The 18,938-nt window shown below is 41.8% G+C and overlaps 1 protein-coding gene and 1 non-coding gene across 2 annotated transcripts; both read left to right on the forward strand.

Moving 5' to 3' along the window:
• The first annotated feature begins 250 nt into the window (after nt 1-250).
• On the forward strand, nt 251-333 carry trnal-uaa (transfer RNA leucine (anticodon UAA)). The gene has a single exon. It is a non-coding gene; the product is annotated as a tRNA-Leu (tRNA).
• Nucleotides 334-9,810: 9,477 nt separating this feature from the next.
• Nucleotides 9,811-17,277, forward strand: amotl2b (angiomotin like 2b). The gene is made up of 11 exons (XM_004542661.5): nt 9,811-10,007; nt 10,439-11,212; nt 11,666-11,834; nt 13,180-13,324; nt 13,423-13,512; nt 14,168-14,463; nt 14,552-14,727; nt 14,856-14,957; nt 15,081-15,277; nt 15,394-15,525; nt 15,934-17,277. Exons 2-11 carry the CDS (start codon nt 10,527-10,529, stop codon nt 16,017-16,019), a joined length of 2,079 nt encoding a protein of 692 aa, XP_004542718.1. The 5' UTR covers nt 9,811-10,007; nt 10,439-10,526; the 3' UTR covers nt 16,020-17,277.
• Nucleotides 17,278-18,938: the final 1,661 nt, after the last annotated feature.

Raw genomic sequence — 18,938 nt, forward strand, 5'->3', positions numbered from 1 at the left:
AAAAGGAGGGCAGTTTCTGCAAGCACAACAAACACTGATAACCCTCTCTGCATACTGCATACTGAATACTGCATACTGAATTTTGACACAGTTTGAGTCAAAATTCAATCTTGAATCAATAATAGTCCCAAGATACGTAAAGTGTAAGATCGTACACGTTCCACAGTTTGAGCCTTGACGTTTGTAGCGTCGGGTGTGCTGGTATTGCAGGCCGTGTATATAATAATTGTACATGAGCAGCAAGCTATCCATCAGGGTGGCCGAGTGGTTAAGGCGTTGGACTTAAGATCCAATGGACAACAGTCCTCGTGGGTTCAAACCCCACTCCTGGTAGAATGTAACCAATCTTTGAATGAGTTTCATCTGTGTAAGGGTGCTTTTGCTCCATTATCACCTCTTACTTCGGTGCTGCTTTTCTGCATTTAATTCAGAACCACAGTGTTGCGGTGGTGTTTCCTCACAGAAAGAAAGTCCAAAGTTCAAATTCACCACCAGACCGAGGACTTCCTGTGGGGAGTTTGAATGTTCTCACTGTGTAATCTGGCTTCCTCCCACACTCCAAAAATATGCAGTTAGTGGGGTTAGGTTAATTGGTGACTCTAGATTGGCTATAGGTGTGAATGTGAGTGCAAACGGTCGTCTGTCTCTCTGTGTTAGCTTGTCTGGCAGCAATTTAACTGTTTATTAGCCTTTTGTAATTTCACTGAAATTAAATGATGAACGATGGCGTACAAAAAGTCTTGACCCAGATATCTGCTCGATACACTGGAAGCATCAAAATACAGGCCATTTCTCTGGAGACTAAATCAGGATACCAGTAAATGGGTTAGATGCATATCAGAGTGTTATCTATCTTCTTCCTGAATTTTTCCTAAATTTGGAACTATTTATTTATGATTTTGGACCATCTACCTGATTTATTTTAGCAAGCACTGTGCCAGATATGGCTGCACTACACATCTGTTTTGACATCTCTTCATACTGTATCCCCAGTGATTCATATATGTAGTCTGTTTGCTATAAATGCCTGGAAATTCCCTTCAGTGCCATCCAACTTGCAGCAACATGCTGAGCTTCTTCCCTTTAAACAGATAGGCAACCAGTTTTTATTATCTCTACTATCAATCTAAACAGGTGTCAAACAGGAATGATGTTATATGTTGCTTGCCTGTTTACTTCGACATAATTTCATCAGTAAACTAAACTCCTAACATTGGAATTTGAGGTGTTGCGACATACAAAAACTGGGAAACTTATCATCAGCACTTTCCTGAGAACAGGATGCTACTTGAATGCAGCACACCTTCTTTTTGTCTCTTGTGTAATGTGTGAATCAGGAAGCCATGCCACTCCAACACTATCGCTTACATTCCCCACCAATCCTGACATATCAGGTGACCTTGTCAGCTATTCCGTCTTATTCTTTCCCACGAATCTAACAGTGCAACATGCATCCTGTCTTATCCAGTCCTTTAAACTCTCTGTCTGCCTGATACAGCCATCAAAGACTTATATGATCTGAGTCCAAAGATATGAATATGCTTGAGGGAACAAAAAGAAAGTGATAATGATGCAGAGATAGACATAGAGTCAAGCATCTTGTTGCACAGGCTTCAGATAAACTACAACACTAATCTCTCTGTCTGTGTTGATATGGCCTCTTTTTAAAACTATGACAACTTCATTCGATAAAATGTATTTTAAAATGACCTCCAACTGCAGTTTAGAATAAAGCAGATAAAAAAGTCTTTAAATAGAATGTGATAAAGACCATTTCATGCCTGTTAGCTATAGCTTTTTGCAGGATTAATTTGTCTACTTAGGTTCTTGATGTGCTTAAAGAGCCATAGGACCATCACCAATGGTGATTTCCATTTTCAGTTAATCAAGTGATTATATCTAGATTAAAAGATTACCTCAGTATAAGATTAGTTAAAGAAAATAATCCCACTGCGGTCTGCTGTTGCTCAGACATTGGAGAAAGTGGTTTTCATTCGGAGGTGAGAACTGGGATGAGTCACAACAAATGAGAAGGTTTAATCCCACCTCTTATCACACAAACTGTTGACAAGGTGGATTTTTTTCTTCTTGACAGTCTGAACCATTTGGTGCATCTCAAATTACAAACTTCCATATTTACACTTTCTATTTTGAGTGCATACTGTAATTGTGTTCAGACTGGCAAGTGCAGCTACATGCCGTGTACTACAAGTATCTCTGTGGGGTAGTCATAACATGCAAGCAGTAACACTGTACACTGTACACTTATCACCCTTATCTTGAGCTAGCAACAAGCTAGCACAAGGTGTTATGCTGCCATTAGCAATGCTAGCTGGCAAATAGTAACAGATTTTAGGAGTCAATATCACTTGTATTGTGTTTTTGTTTAGTTTTTATGCACATTAAACTGTTTTTAATGTATAAAACATTAATGTGAGTGGTCACACACTCTTACAATCCATAAGTGTTTGGAAATATCATGGTAGCTAGAGCAACAATGGTCAAATATTGTGACTGCTGCTTGTGGCATGTGCTCAGTTTCACTTGGGACAGCACTATTCTGTCCAGTTACTACTCAAGTAATGACAGTGTTCAGAGTGTACCACGTGGAAGTGTTTTAGCATAACTATCTAAATAAAACGGGATTTCTAACCCTTCCTGATATTTAACCTGTGCACACAGCTCAATAAAGTATGAGAAACATCAGCTCTGACTTTTTTTTGTCTGTTTTATTTCACAATGTTTTATAGAAGTCTGAAGTCAGTTATTAGGATGGTTGAAAAGTTCAAGTCAGTGTGGTATCCACCGCATTTATCTCAACATATAACTCATCATCTTTAATGGCATACTAATACCAGAATTTCTTGGGTTTATAGCCATCAAGTTAGGTAAATTAACAGTACTTTGAACAAAGTTTTATAGTGTTACAGTGCAAGCAGCCTGGGACGTTGCAGACCACTGAATCCTGCACACAAACAAAAAAAGCCACATGATCCTTGGGGTTCTTGTAAAAAGAAAAGTACCATAATGTTGTTCCACCATGCAATACCACCTGGAAAGCATCTGATCGGTATCTTAATTTTTCATCATGACAATGATCCCAAACATGTTGCTAATGAAGTAAATGCATAACTGGATTTTTTTTTTTTTTTTTTTAAAAAGCAAACAAACAAATAAAAACACACAACAGAACACTATCACATGGGGATTGGCTTCCCCAGAGCCTGGAGCGTAGCTATTTTGAACCTCAACATTAGCTTTGAATATCCTTCAAGAAACCTGGAGAACTATTCCTGAAGAATACTTACAGAAATTAAAGAAAGTTTGGCTAAGAGAGTTCAGGCTCCAGTGAAGAATAAAGTTGGCCTTAACAAGTATTAGCTGTTAAGCTTGTGAGAATTGCCATTTTTGCCTTTTGTATGTTTTAAGCTCTCTTAGACAAATTCTGTTACCATGCATTAATGGAAAAGCATACAAAAGATACAAAATTATGTAATTAACAACCTGATTCATTATTTTCTGCTGCATCTAGTTTCCATTTTCCTAGCAGAAAGTAGAAAATGATCTGTGGCTCAAGATTTTTGCACAGCAGTCTTTCAAAAACACAAACACATGCTAATTAAGTCTTTTTAAAATGAGTTTCTGGGTCATACATCAGAGCAGGATGTGCTTACTGCTGTTTAGGAAGTTTGGACATGCTTGATAAAAAACAGGAAACAGAAAATCCAAGCTATGCAAGTTTACATGAGTGGCAAACTCATTGTATCCATGACAATTTCAAAACTGACAGTGTTTTGAGAAGCAAACTGAACTTTCAAACAGGAACAAGCCCAGAGTTATTTTCAGCACTGTAGCCAGGCTGACAAACAGTCAGAGCTTCTTTGACCTTAACTAGCTATGAACTTGTGAAATTCTTTACAAATAACATTTTAACCTGTCTTTGTCTCCTCACCCACATTTTAAGTGTTTCCCACAGCAATTTTAACCACTATACCTATTGGTATTTACTTAAAGTATTTTTACCATTAATTAAGGTTTCAATTTCTAATATAATCAACCTATATTTAATAACATGCTATGCACAACAAGCTTTTGAGGTGGCAGTAACTAGACCGTAGTTACAAAGTCATGACTTGATTCGGTTGCCAGTTAATTAGAGACTTATTTCTAACCTTCTCTTGATTTAAAAAAATCTTTAAAGAGAAGTTGTCATACAGTTACCTGATCATCTGCAGAGGAATGATTTATTTCAAGAGCTTCAGTCAGGAGTCAGAGCTCATCGCTGCACAGAAACAGCATTACTGAAGGGTATGAATGAACTTGCCAATGCCTCTGACTGTGGACTCATCTCTGTGCTTGTCCTGCTAGACCTCAGTGCAGCACTAGTGACTGGTAACCACAATATTCAATTTAAAGATTAGATCACACCATTGAAAAGATCTGCATTGCAGTGGTTTAAACCAGCGGTCTCCAACCCCCAAGCCACGGACCGGTACGGGTCTGTGAGTCGTTTGGTACTGGGCCACGAGAGTTGAGGATCGGGTGTGAAATGTATAGTTTTCAGGGTTTTTATCATTTTTCATCGTTATCTATTTATTTATTTTTTATCGTTTTTATCGTTAACTCAGTTTCCCTGAGTCTTTTCCCATGTGTAATGAATAAAGCTTCTTTATTGTGGTACCAGTACTGGTTTTATTTTGTTGTATTTATCCACGAAACCTTAAAGGCTGGTCCATGAAAATATTGTCAAACATAAACCGGTCTATGGCGCAAAAAAGGACCGCTGGTTTAAACCATATCTATTTAGTAGACTCCAATTTGTTTATGTAAATGAAAATTCACACGCAAAACTTACTCATTGAGTTTCACAGTTTCAATACACATGCCTCTCTTAGGCAACACTATTAGAAAACATTGCATAAATTTACATTTCTATGCAGATGATACCCAAGTTTATCCCTAAAGTCAGATGATACAAATAAATTAGCTAAACTGCAGAAATGAATTAAGCCATAAAGACCTAGATGACCTTTAGGTTCATGCTTCCAAATTCAGATAAAACTGAAGTTATTGTACTTGTTCCTAAAAATCTTAAAAACATTGTGTCTAAACAGATATCTACTTTAGATGGCATTACCTTGGCCTTGAGTAACACTCTGAGGAATCTTGGAGTTAGATTTAAATAGGATGTGCCCTTTATATGTGCATATGAAGCAAACATGTAGGACTGCTTTCATTCATCAGTGATGCTGAATGTCTAATGCATTCGTAATGCTAAGTTGTTTCTTGATCCACTGAATGTTTCTTCTTCACTGATCAATTTTCACTCTGTGTTTATACACCACTACTGTATTTAATCATTAGCCATTATTAAACTATCTCTGTCTGTCCCATCATAGTTTTAATTTGGTCCCATCTTTCTCTTCACCCCAAACCTGTCATGGTAGATGGCTGCCTCTCCCTGTGCCTGCCGCTGTCAAAAGCTTTTTCCTGTTAAAAGGGAGGTTTTTCCCTTCCCATTGTTCTTGCTCATAGAAATTGTGTGATTGTTGTAGTTTCTTTACTGTAGGGTCTTTACTTTATGTTATAAAAAACATGGAGGCAATTGTTGTGACTTAATACTGTATAAATAATGAATTGAAGGTTGAATTGTCTGTTAAATAGCGTCAAATTGTTACTATAATAAGTAAATACACTACTATATACTGTTCTGTTATAAGATCTGCTTTTCCATCATTTCTTCAGTGTTTATTTTACTTTAACATTGTTTAAATCTTTGAATTTATTTATTTTATTTATCTCTTTTTAGAAAAGCTCATGAAGCAATTAGATTATCCAGCAAAAATAAAGGTGTGTACCTTTAAGGACTCCCCCACAGAGGTTTGCCTTCCTGCTGCTCTCCTTTTCACAAAGAGATTTTTATACTCTCTTTAACACATGCCTAAGATGAGTAAATTTAGACTCAGACTGTTTCATTTGTGCAACTGGTAGTTTGACTAGTCTCACTGTTGCCTCATTTGTGCTCATGTTTCCACGAAAACCACAAGAGGAATATGAGTTTACTGTAAATAGCAACAACACAATTGTGTTTCATTTTACTGGGTGTTCTCGGATAGTCTTCAGTGCCACTCTTCTTTTCACAAACAAGGAATAACTCATGAAATATAAGTTTCGTCTGGTTCGGGGTTTCAGCGCCTACAGGCAGACAGACACTGAGGAATTTTTGTGGCAGGCCACTTTAGATGTTCATCTCCTGTAATGACTTTTTGAAAACATCCATAATTGTCAAAGGGTCAGCCTCACATTCCTCAGCAAGTTCACAGGAAGTGTGCTACAATAGGGGACAAAATGACCAGAGGCGTTGTCCACCAGCAGACACACACATGCTGACACACAGGGAGGGAGCAGAGGAAGTAGTGAGGTGGTGTTAAATGACTTGAGCGGGCTTTTAAATAGGTGGAGACTATGCTGCTTCACAGTGTGGATCTGAAGGTGGAAATGCTAACATGTTGCACTTTGCTGACCAGTTGGCTCCATGTGAGTGCCGCCCACAGAGACACAATGTCTGCGTGTTCTTTCTTTTTTCTTCTTTACCAATATGTATGCTCATGTCCACAGCATGAGGCAATGTGTGTGTTTAATTAAGGAGGTAGGACAAAGACCATCAATAGAAACTCATCCAACCTATAGATTTTTAGGTCTAATTAGATCATTTGCCTGAGGTCAGTGGCCACACACTGGTCAACAGTAAATTACTCATGACTGTTGTGCTATGATTGCACAGATTTCTTCATCAATTCACTCGCAGTTTGCAATTGTTTTTTCTTTTTGATGGGGATTTTGGTGGGAAAATATGGACTATAGAGAGGCAGGATAGCATCTGTTGCACTCTGCGCCTGCTGCTTGGAGATATGAATCGCCTGTTATGACTAAAATGTCTGCTATTTAAAGGCCCCATAATAAAAGCCAGAGTCATGTCTAAAGTCCTCAATATAGCAGCCGTTAGGCCCTAGCAGGTAATAAATAGTAGCTCAGGCTTGTCTTTTAGCTCTGACAGAAATAAAGCCTGCCATAAAGATTTGCTTTCTCCCTCGAGGCGGAAAGCGTATCCCTTTAAGGAAACAAACATGGATGCTCCAGGCCTGTAACAGACACATTTTAAATTTGTATCGTGGTCAGGTCTATCCCAGCTTTCTCAGGCCTGTCTTAGTGGTAATGTTCAGATTTGGACTGTAAAGCTGTGCCACTGCATGGCATCCTCCGGGCTTTTGCTTGCACGATGTTGGGTACAACGAGTCATTATGTTTGTAGTAGTGGGGCTACAAAGACTCGGGATTCCAGGGGACAGCTGTCCCACACATGTACCACACAGGCACACGCACACATTTAAGGCATGTAACAGCTTCAAAACATGTGCACCAGCAGAGTTTTTATCAGAATCAGAATCAGAAAGGGTTTTATTGCCAAATGTTGAGCAGGTTTACAACATTAGGAAATTGTCAGCCCATGGTGGCCTGTAGTGAATACCAGGAGCCTAGATTTCTACAGCCCAGAGATAAAAGGTTTTCAGGAGACCAATTTTAGGAGATTTCATTGTATTTCACAGTGCAATGTTTTAGACTATTTCATTTTTACACAAAGATTTCATAAATAGCTCTAGTTATTATTCATGTGAAGCAGTTGCAATAAGCTACGCTTTGGTCTAGTAAAAAGTTAAAGTAGAAGTAGGAAAGTCAGTGTGTTAATAATAAAAACTCAAGGTAAAGCTTTATTTTGACAGCAGGCCTTTTACAAATTTCCAACAAGAATTATGCAAAGGAATTAATAAAAATTAACTGCTATTTTTTCTTTTTTTTTTTGCAAATGCACAGTGTTTACACAGCAAACCTCCAAATGACCCCTCGATGAGCATTTTTTATTTAAGATTGATGAAGCACTTTTTCCCCCCACCACTACATTTATTTTTCAGTTGGGACGCGTGTCAAAAGCAGATAAACACATTTGAAACCAAAATTTAATTTAACATAGAAAACTCACAAAGTTTCAGATGTTAGAACTGAACAGCCATCCATTTCCTTCTGACTATCCAGCTCAGGTTCAAGGTTGGGGCTGTCACAGGGAGAAAAGTGGTGCTTATCATGGACAGGTTACCAATCTGTCACAGACCTAACACATAGAGACAGACACCTATAGTTGCCAGTTAACCTAACCTTATGCACATCTTTGAACTGTGCAGTATACAGAGTAAGCCCACATGCAAACATCACACAGAAAGGCCCAGGCTGGATCAGAACCCAGGACCTTTGTGCAGTGATTGCAGCAACAATGGTAACCACTGCACCACCACCACGGTGTCTCGCTTAAATAAAAACTTTGAGCCTGGCATGGCTGTTGGCTGGTCTGAGTATTTCAGGAACTAGTGATCTACTGGGATTTCCCCCCACAACCATCTCTAAGGTTTACACGGAATGGTCTGAAAAAGAGAACATATCCAGTGAGCAGCACGTCTCTGCGTGAAAATGCCTTGTTGACCCAACAGGTAAAACAGTGATTCAAACAATCATTAGCTTACAACCAAGATATGTAGAAGAGCATCTCTGAACTCACAGCACAGCAAACCTTAAAGTAGATGGGCTACAGCAGCAGAAGACCACACTGGGTGCCCATCTACTGATGACCTCTTCCAGCAGCACAGTGCACCATGTCACAAAGCTCAAATCATCGCAAACGTGTTTCTTGAACATGACAGTGACTTCACTGTACTCAAATGGCCTCCACAATCAGTAGATCTCAATCGTTTGGGATTCATTGGAACCCGAGATTCACATCAAATGTGCATCAACATGGACCAAAATATCTCAGGAATGTTTCCAGCACCTTGTTGAATCTGTGCCACGTAGAATTAAAGCAGCTCTCACCGCAAGCAAGGGTTCGATCACATGCTATCAAGGTGTAACTCATGAAGTTCATATAGCTTTTGTGCTTCCACTCAGATGATGTCTTCAGGCCTTGCTTATTTCAGCAAAACAATGCCAAATGACACTGAGGATGTTTTCCAACATGGCTCCCTAATAAAACAGCCTGGCCTGACAGGAATCTGGGTCTGACACCCATTGAGAACATCTGGCATATTATGAAGTGAAAAAAATAAAAATGTAATCAAGTCAGAGTGGTTACAGTTCATTTTCAAAACTAGAGCTCTGTGGAATTCCTGAATGCTTAAAAGGTGCTGTTAAATAATTAGGTGATATAATAAAGTGGCAAACATACATGCATACTCTGAAGTGCTACTGGCATCAAATTCAGCTTGACAACAAATTTAACATAAAAAGCAATAACAAGTCTCAATTTAAACAATTCAAATGATTTCTTTTTACTATTTTAAATAGACCATCCCAGCTGTTTTCAGAAGCAGAGTTGCACATGCATCACCAACGATTACAAGAAACATAAAATTATTATAATTATAGATTTCTATACGTTCAGGTGGCCTTCTGAGTATGTGCGTTAATTATGCATGCTGTTAATGGTGCAGTACATGCAGTGCAGTATGTTTTTAATTGAACTAAAGTGAATGATTCGCATACTTTTGCATCACTGAAGGAGTTTATCACTTCATAACTGCTGCTGTTTATCAAGTAACTCACAGTTTAGTGAAACAAAATGCTCATTCCTTTCCTATACTTCTCTTCCTTTCCTCGTTGGTAATAATAAAGCGCACTGCAGCTTCCCTCCTCCCTCCTCCCGTGTGGTTTTTACGCTTTTGATCCCCGAGGGACCTCGCGTTTTGCATTCCTGGCATTCCGACCTCAGTCCCTCCTCGGTTACTTATTATCGCCGCTTGCTCTCTCCACAATCATTTCACAGCAAGAGAGGATCGCGGCAACACGTTCAAGGGGGGAAATGAGACACGTTTAACTTAAAAAAAAAAAAGCTGATGCCAATAGTGGAACTATTTTTACTTCGAAGTCGAGGATAACGTTGGGTTATGATGAGAGCGTGAGCTGGTAAGAAGAGCGTCTTTTCCCCCCTTTCTTTCTGTTTTCTCCTGAGCGCCAGAGTCGCTACAGTAAAACTTCTCGTTGAATCTTTGGGAATTGTGTTTTAATTTAAAGTTACTTACAATGTATTAAAGAGGAAAGTCGAGCTGTGGAGTGTTTTACGTGGTGGTTTTGTGCGCTTTTGCTCCACCGTGAGAGTGGAAGTTTTGGCGCATGCACTTTTTGCCTGCAGTGATAAAATATGTCCACATCTCCACTTTGTCGCTGTTGGTAACATAGACTCATTGTCACACTGTTTTCTAATAAATAAACACATTTAATAACTTTGTGTTTAAAGTGTTGCTGTTATTGTGAAAGCCTGCCTCAGCTTTATTACCGTCTGACCTCACTGCCACCTCAGACTGATCCTACTTTACTCTCTCGCCCCTTTGTTCCAGGTTCACAGCAGTTTTTTTTTTTTTTATATTTTCACTGAGGAAAAAGTCAACTGATTCAAAGAGATAATCACTAAGTTCACAAAGCAGTATGTTGTCCACCGAGGAGTCGTCTGGCAAAGTCCTGCATCGGCTCATCCAGGAGCAGCTCCGCTACGGAAACCCCACAGATACCCGTACCTTATTAGCCATCCAGCAGCAGGCCCTGCGGGGAGGCAGTGGAAGCAACAGTGGACCCAGCAGTGGGGGCGACATGAGCAGTAGCCCACAATCTTCTTTGGAGAGTCTCACCCAGGAGGATCCTCTCTACCCTCAGCTCTCTGCGAGGCAGGAACCGCAGGGCCAGGAGCACCAGGGAGACTACCATCACTCAGAAAGTGGCTACCAGCTGCATGGGGAGAAGCTGCCAACCTATGAGCAAGCCAAGGCTCAGTCTCAGTACATGGCTTGGCAGCTCCATGAGGGAAAGCTTCTGCATGAAGGGGTCTTCCACGAAGAGGCTGATCTGATGGCGCTAAAGTGCAGCCATGTGCGGTCTCTCAGCGAGCATCACATGCAGATATCTCTGGAGAGGAAAGACGCAGCGGCTAAAGCAGAAGCCATAAAGATGACCTCTCACAGCTACCCTGAGCTTCCTTACTACAGCCCACAATGCTACCAGGGCCTGGGGCCAAACATGGACAAATGCAACCCACCCCCAGAGTACTCAGCCCCCATCCAGGGCCAAGGATTTATCCCTCACCAGGTCCAGGAGCCAGTGCAGCCTCAGCAGCACAGGTACCAGATGGAGTTTAAGCAACTTTAACATTACATCATGCACTCCGGTGTAAATTTTCTCACAAGAGCCCGCCCAGTGGCACCATTGTGTTTCACATGCGTAAACACATACTTTTAGTGTGAGTCACACCGCAGTCTGAATACTTATTCATATTTCCTCTTTGAAATCCGCACCGGAGAACAAGTCCAGCCCTGTAGGTATTTGTAATGTTTGGCATGCTGCTAAAGGAGAGTTTTGCATACTTGCGTTGCCTAGGATAGTTTGAGTACGTTCCACATACAGGTTTTTAGGTTCTTTACTGGAGCCGGCTGGCCTGCCTGTGTATAAATTCATACACAGTGATACGTTAGATGTCATGCTATATAAAAAAGCTCTTTCTCATATTTATATTCTATTACGGTATAAGTGTGATTCAGCTAGAGTGTCCTCTAATGTATGCGGGTATCTCTTAGGTATGTCCAGTCTGGTCAGCCAGCAGAACCCCCCTGCTACGGCACATTCAACAGCCTGCCACCTGCTGGCTTGGAGGAGCCCAACCAGGTGGAGCTGCTGCTGATGGAGAACGAGAGGCTGAGACAAGAACTGGAGGCTCACAGGGAGAAGAGCGGCCGTATTCAAAAGGTGAGAAGAACAGAAAAGCTTCATCTCTCACTGGTCCACAATTGAGATAAACTAGAATATTTTACAAGTACTTAAAAAAAAGGTTTCTCTCAATATCTTTAATTTTTAAATACATTCAACTCAAAGGAAAGGATTACCACACCATTAAGTCATGAAAATCCCAAAGGAATTTGGAGAGCATCCAGACAACACCCTCCATCTGAGCCACCTGTCTATGAAACACAAGCCCAGTTAACAGTTGCTTCCCTGATATCCAACCCCAGGCACACTCCCTCATCAGGGCAGACAGATGAGATCAGCAGCTGCTTCCTTCCACACCACAGAGACACAAACAGAGGTCACAGCCTGCTACTGTGTTTACACACTCCTTTCATTGTGTAGCTAACCTAGTGGAGGTCAAAAAGTGTGCGTGTATGTGTGTGCGCGTGCGGAGACCATAGATTTTCAGTCTAATCTGGGGCTTGTCACACAGCAGCCAGTTGGGTTTCGACCCCCACACTTTTAATGAGTGCTTGGGTGGGGGTCTACAGCAGTCAAGTGGCGGGCTGCCCTTAAAAAGTGAAAGGTCTTTTTTGTTTTCGTACCCAGCACCACTTTTTCCATGTTCTCCCTTTTAAAACAGTGCTACGTTTACAGCCATGTTTTTGCTTTTTGTGACTGAGTGTCAGACCAAACCGGCTCCTAAAACGAGATATTTACTCGTTCAACGTGCTAGAAACCATTTCGGTGACATTTGATATCTCAGCCAATTTATGCTTTAAAAAAATCCCTTTTGCTCTCTGCTGGAGTTATGTCACATGGGCCTTGCCTTGTCTCAACCTTAAAGAATGATAATTGCCAGGGTTGGAAAGTTTTCTCCGTCAGGCCGCAGCCCTGGGTAAACATGCCTGTGTGACTGCCGTAATGGTGGGTGTCTCTTTGCCGTTTTCCGCAAGCCAGGCACAGGCATGCACACCTTCCCTCCGCTGGCAGCCTTCCCAGTTCTGTGTGTGTGTGTGTGTGTGTGTGTGTGTGTGTGCATGCTCCTGTGTGCTCACACACCTGGAACTGAAGCTATCAGCCCTCAGGAATGTAGATATAAATCAGTCGCAAAGGGAGTGGTGCGGGCTTAAATTCCTTCTCAGTATTACACCACACACATGTTCACACACACACAGAGTGTGCTTTATTCACATACATTCATGTGAACCCATATATGTATCTGTGTGCTATAACAGCATGAATCAACATTCCAGCTCCTCTTCAGCATGTCAAGTAGGTTAACCCAAAATTCCTTCTCTTCTCCTTTCTTCCTCTTTTCCAACCCTCCTATATCTTCCCCCTCCCCCTCGCCCTTCCATTGCAGTTGGAGCAGGAGATCCAGCGTATTTCAGAGGCCTATGAGACACTGAGGGAGGCCAGCAATAAGAGAGAGAACTTGGAACAGACACTGAGGAGGAGGCTTGTGGCTGAAGCCAGGAGGCTGCAGGATTTCAACAGAGACCTTAGAGGTACTGACACCAAACTGCAGTATTCAGTGACACCAGCTTCAGCAGGTCCAAGGTTTTTTTTAAATTACTCTAATTGATTACACTTTGCTGCATCACAGAAAACCTGGAAAATGCTAGGACCCATGTTGCAAAAGAAGTCAAGGCAGCCGACCATAACCAGAACATCATGGCAAAGCTGCTTGAACAAAGTAAGTATGTCGTTTCGTTGGGCTAGTTTCCTCTCCACTCCTCCTCCTTTTCATCCTCTAGAATCGGCATGCTTGATTGGACTGGATTGTAGCGTACCATGGGCCCCCTTCTGTTGCTAAGGGCATCGTTTCATGCAGGAATTTCACTTACATAACTTCAGCTTATTTGGTAAGAAGGCTTCATAATAGGGAATTCAATCCATGCACCTCCTTGCAAAAGGAAATGAAGCCCTTCTAAATCACAGAGCAGCAGTGCAAGTGGTAGAAATGAAGTCCGCCCACCACCACCACCACCTCCTTCACCACCACCTGTGTGTGAGTTTGATTTTCAAGCGGGGTTGTGGTGTTTGCATGGCCTTGATGAGGAATTCTCTGTGCTATGTGGGTCAAAGGGATAGGGCAGATTTCTCCCCCTTCCTGCTCTCAGCATTCCGGGAGTGCTTCACTAAATGAAGAACACTGGCCACCATGTAAAAACTCGGATACTTATTCGGTTTTAGGAGGGATAATTGCGGATTAGCTTTCCGTACTTTTTCAGAAAAGACTTGAGAAAAGTTTGGAAAAAAAACTTTCACTTCCATTCTGTCCAACACACTTTGACTCTAATCCTGTAATGCTCTTCATCTGACCGTGTTTACTTTTTCTTTTGATTCAGATGAGGAGCAGAATGTCGAGCGGGAGCGCATGGAGAGGGAGCTGCAGCGGCTGCGAGCCGCAGCTGAGGAGCAGAACCTCAGGGCCAAACGACTCGAGGAGGCCCTGGAGGCGGCTCGAGGACGAGGTCGCCAGCTCGAGGAGGAGCTGAGGAGGAAGAGGGCGTATGTAGAAAAGGTGGAGAGGCTTCAGAGCGCGCTGGCTCAGCTCCAGTCCACCTGTGAGAAGAGGGAGAGCCTGGAGATGAGGCTGAGGACACGACTAGAGCAGGAGCTGAGGAGTCTGAGGGCACAACAGGTAGAGCCTTTGTTCTTGGTCATATATGACGGCAGTTTTTTGTTTGTTTTTTAGGATCTATCTCAAATACTTTATCTCTTTATCACAGAGGCAGTCACAGCCCCCTGGAATGACCATGAACTCACTCCAAGAGCGCCTGCGGGAGCGTGAGGAGCGAATCCTTGCCCTTGAAGCCGACGTGGTGCGCTGGGAGCAGAAGTATCTGGAAGAGAGCACCATGAGGCAGTTTGCCATGGAGGTGGCTGCCACTGCCGCTGCCCAGAGGTAAAGACGGATGTAGCTTGGTGTCTCATTCTCCTTCTGATGAATGCTGGGAATTCATGTGTACAAATGCTCAGTTTAGCTCATTCAAGCTTGAATTAAACCCAGGAAATGTTCTTTTTCTGTTCCAGGGACACCACAATCATTAACCACTCGCCCTGCCACTCCTCCAACAACAGCTTCAACGAGGACCTGCCAGTCGCCGACCACAGGAACCAGGAGATGGAGAACAGGTGCATACCTACTATTTATCAACCCCCTTTTTGATTTCAAACAAGCCTTCAGGATTTGCCTCTTTTTTTTCATCCACTGTTTGGTTACCAGCTTTCTGACATGTTTTTTCTGCTCTGCATCAGGATCCGTGCCCTTTATGCTCAGATTTTGGAAAAAGATGCCGTGATCAAAATCCTCAACCAGCGGCTGCACCAGGACCAGGGTCGAAAGGACGAGCAAAGTCCACCTGAAAACCTCCTGAATGCAGCGGGGGCAACCCTCCGATCTGCCTCCTCCACTCCCTCCATCAGCCCCACAAAGAGCAACACTAAGACACGAGGTGAGGAGCACAAATTTGCCATTTTTTGATCCAAAGACATACATTTTTGTCTACCGCTGAAAGGTTTGAAATAAAAAGGTGCACATGCTGACATCTTCTGTGACGCTTTCTCGTAGGTAAGAGTCTTTCAGATGATCAGACTTTGCCCAGTCGTCAGCTCTCTCCTCAGTCTGAACCTGGGACGCTAGAAAGGCAGGCGGAGGGAACCAAAACCAAAGAGGCAGCCAGTACAACTAAGCTCAACAGTGGTAAGCACCTTATCATGTATGAACGATGGGTCAGTAAGCCAAAAAAAGCAGCAATCCTGCACAAAGTTATACCCCAGTACAGCTGTACACATAAAAGGCATTTTTGGCCTCGACTTCATGAAGTGCATATTGATTAACCATGCTGTGGAATAACCAACCAGTCAGATACCATGTGTGTAGGCCATGGTTCATAATGTGGGCCCTGTGGAATGTGCACAGTTAGGAAATAATGTAGTTTTGTTGACTGAGCACGCTCAGTAGAGTGGCCTGTTTGACTGTGGAAAACGTCTGTTAACCTTTAGCCACAGCTAACTGAAATGCATCAAGGACTTTTCTTTCTGCTGGTCTTAGCCTTAAAACACTTAAATAATTATCCATGTCTTCTTTGTTTGTTTTCTTTTTCTCCAGTCAAGGCAGCGCCTAAGAAGTTGCTATTAAACCCCTTCAGGGGCCTGGATGAGCTGGATTCGGAGGCAGTGGAAATCTTCATTTAAAGAACTGAGAGGGAGATTTTGAATGGGGATGCGGAAAAGAAAAAAGAAGCTATTTCTGAGTATCTGTGAAGAGGTGCAAGACTGGAACTAAATACTGGAGGCAGGAATGTTACCAAAAGAAAGGAGGAAAAAAAAGGACTGTTTTCACATTTTAGAGACAGAGCTGTGCTCCGACTCACTTTCTCTCACTCGGCTGGACAGCTGCAGGCAGTCTGCCTGGTGGAGTGAGAAAAGATGAATCTTCTGAGGTACTTGGACAGTATTTTGGATTCTAACATGGCAACGTGTTCTCAGAGAGTGTATGCCAAAATATTTATAAATAAATATATATAAATATAAATGCTGCTTTCCCACCCTGTATAATCCCTATTATTTCTCTTCCCAAACCAATGAATTAAAAAGCTACATATTTATCTTATCTGGTTTCCACATTCCCCAAATATTAACTTAAGCCTCAAGCTCTTCTAGATAAACATTTAGTAAGAGGTTATCTTTATGATCCACCCCTTCTCTTGAAGTTTAAAACAAATGAACAAAAAAAAGTGAATTTAATTCCGATCAGATAGATATTATCTTTACGTAAGACTCCCCGTTATTAATTAATTTAAGCTGATAACACTGCTGATTTTAGCGCTCCTGCTCTTCGCACGTCTTGAGTCTCGGGTAGCTGGTTCTACAGAGCTTCAGAGGTGCATGAACAGGGAGCTGTATAATATATAAATGCATATACTGACACAGACCTGGTGTTGCAAGCTTGCAATTTTGGGAGGATGCAGCATCACGGTGTTTCATCTTCTCTTTGTTTCTCATGCTCTTTATCTTTTTTTTTTCTCATAGTATGTTTGCATGTGTGGTTACAGTTTGAGAGTGTTTGCCCTGATGTGGTGATCCAGCTGGTTTGGTCGCCATTTAGGGGCAAAAGTTGAAAATGCTGTGTTGTTGTTTTTCTTTTTGTTTACTGTGAGCTTTGAACTAACAAACAGGTTAATTATTATTATTATTATTGTTATTATATATTTTCTACAGATGTTTGTTATTTTAGATACGATAGTGCTTTGAGCGGGACGCCAAAGAGTTTTATGTATGTATGTTTGTTGTAAGTTATGTGCCGACAATCACGGTCTTGTCAAGCTGTACACAACCAACCGAGTGTTGACTTCAAACAGACATTTCTGTGAACTCGAAACAATATGAAGGTTTAATACAGTTGAATTGATGCAACATTTCATAAAGCAATAAAATATTCTAATATAATTTACCAGCTGTCTGACTTGTTTATCATTTCATTTATTGGCTGAACGATAAATACCGAGGTAGCTCCGTTAGCGCTTTTCTGTTTTCTGATGAGTCTCCTCTCCGTTGTTACGCCATCTCCTCATTCCTGCACCGTCGTTCCATCGCAGAGAAGAGTGCTCTTCATTAATGAATACCAGAGCTGCATTCTTTTGGGTTCAACTTTCTCGGGTGGCCAGCTCTCTTGTTCTCCTCTTGCCACGGAGAGCATGCTTGGCATAGATTACATTCTCATTAGGACGCGTAACCTTATACATGACAAAGGCAGGTTTCTCCCAGATTAGCTGCTAATGTCATTTGAAAATTCTTGTGCACCTTTGCTAACGTGCATCACATTCCTGCACGCTTTCAATGCCTCAGCTATACCTCACGCCCAGAAGTGTTTATGAGCTATTTCAGGACAGGCCACTGGACATGAAGATGAGAGAAAGGAGAGGTCTGTTATATGGTGTCTATTTCCAAATAGGTCACGCACATATGTGAACACACACAGACCCGCTCAAACGAGCCACAAGTATCGACTTGTACCAGTTTGGGGCGGCGGGAGCTCAGACATTGGGTTTTCACAGTGCGCCAGAACAATGAGAGTGACAGCGACAAGGACAATGAATGTTATGGTGTCATCAGTGTCCTTTCATATGTTTCAGCGGTCACCCTGCATGGTTTGGTTTGTTAAAACTAAAACACATCACCACAGTTCTAGTAGATGCCTGCTTTATTCACCTGGTGATCCTGAGTGGTTCCTACTTCGCTTTCACATACAGAATACTGTTCAAAGGTTTCGTGCACATGAGAGCTCAAGGTTCTTTCTTTTATATCTGCCTTCATCGGGAAATACAATGACAGAAGCATCTCTTTGGTCCTGAATTCATTCTGCAGCTTGATGCACACAGCCAAAGCCAGCGCTATCTTCAGAGATGAGAAGAGCAAGGAATCGTGTAACAAATGGCATGACCCACACAGAGCCCTGATCTCAGCATCCCTGAGTCAGTGTGAGATTACAATAAGAAACATTAGATAGCCTTAAAGGACTGTTTTGAGTTCACAGAGAGGGTTGGAGCAACTTTGCTGCCAGCTTTGAAAAACAAGTCCACAAGTTGCCCATTTAAAGTTGAAGGATAGTTAAACCCCCCAAAATCATTTAGTTTTGCAGTTTACTTCACTAATAGTATTCTTAAACTCTTAAATTGCCAGTGCCCATCATATCTTAAACACCTCACAGTTCCACATTATCCCACTTTGGTCTCGAATGGCAGTCATGGCAACCCTTATAAAGCTTGTGTAAAGGTATTCTACCTTTACACAAGCTTTATAAGGGTTGGTTGATGAGTTGATCTAATCAGCATCATAAACCTTAAACACATTGATATCAAAAAGTTTCACATTGACACATGCTATGCTTCCAGACAGCACACTGAGCACATGTGAACATTGTTCATTTTGTATGTAAAGCTTTATATTTGGCAATGTATTTTAAAATTTTTGTGTCCATTACTTTAAAAAAACATAGCCTTTTGAAACCGTCCGTCCGTCCATCCATCCATCCATCCATCCATCCATCTTCATCCGCTTTATCCGAGGCCGGGTCGCGGGGGCAGCAGCCTAAGCAAACCGTCCGATTCTTTA

The sequence above is a fragment of the Maylandia zebra genome, linkage group LG18 (assembly GCF_041146795.1).
Source record: "Maylandia zebra isolate NMK-2024a linkage group LG18, Mzebra_GT3a, whole genome shotgun sequence".
NCBI classification, from domain to species: Eukaryota; Metazoa; Chordata; class Actinopteri; order Cichliformes; family Cichlidae; genus Maylandia; species Maylandia zebra.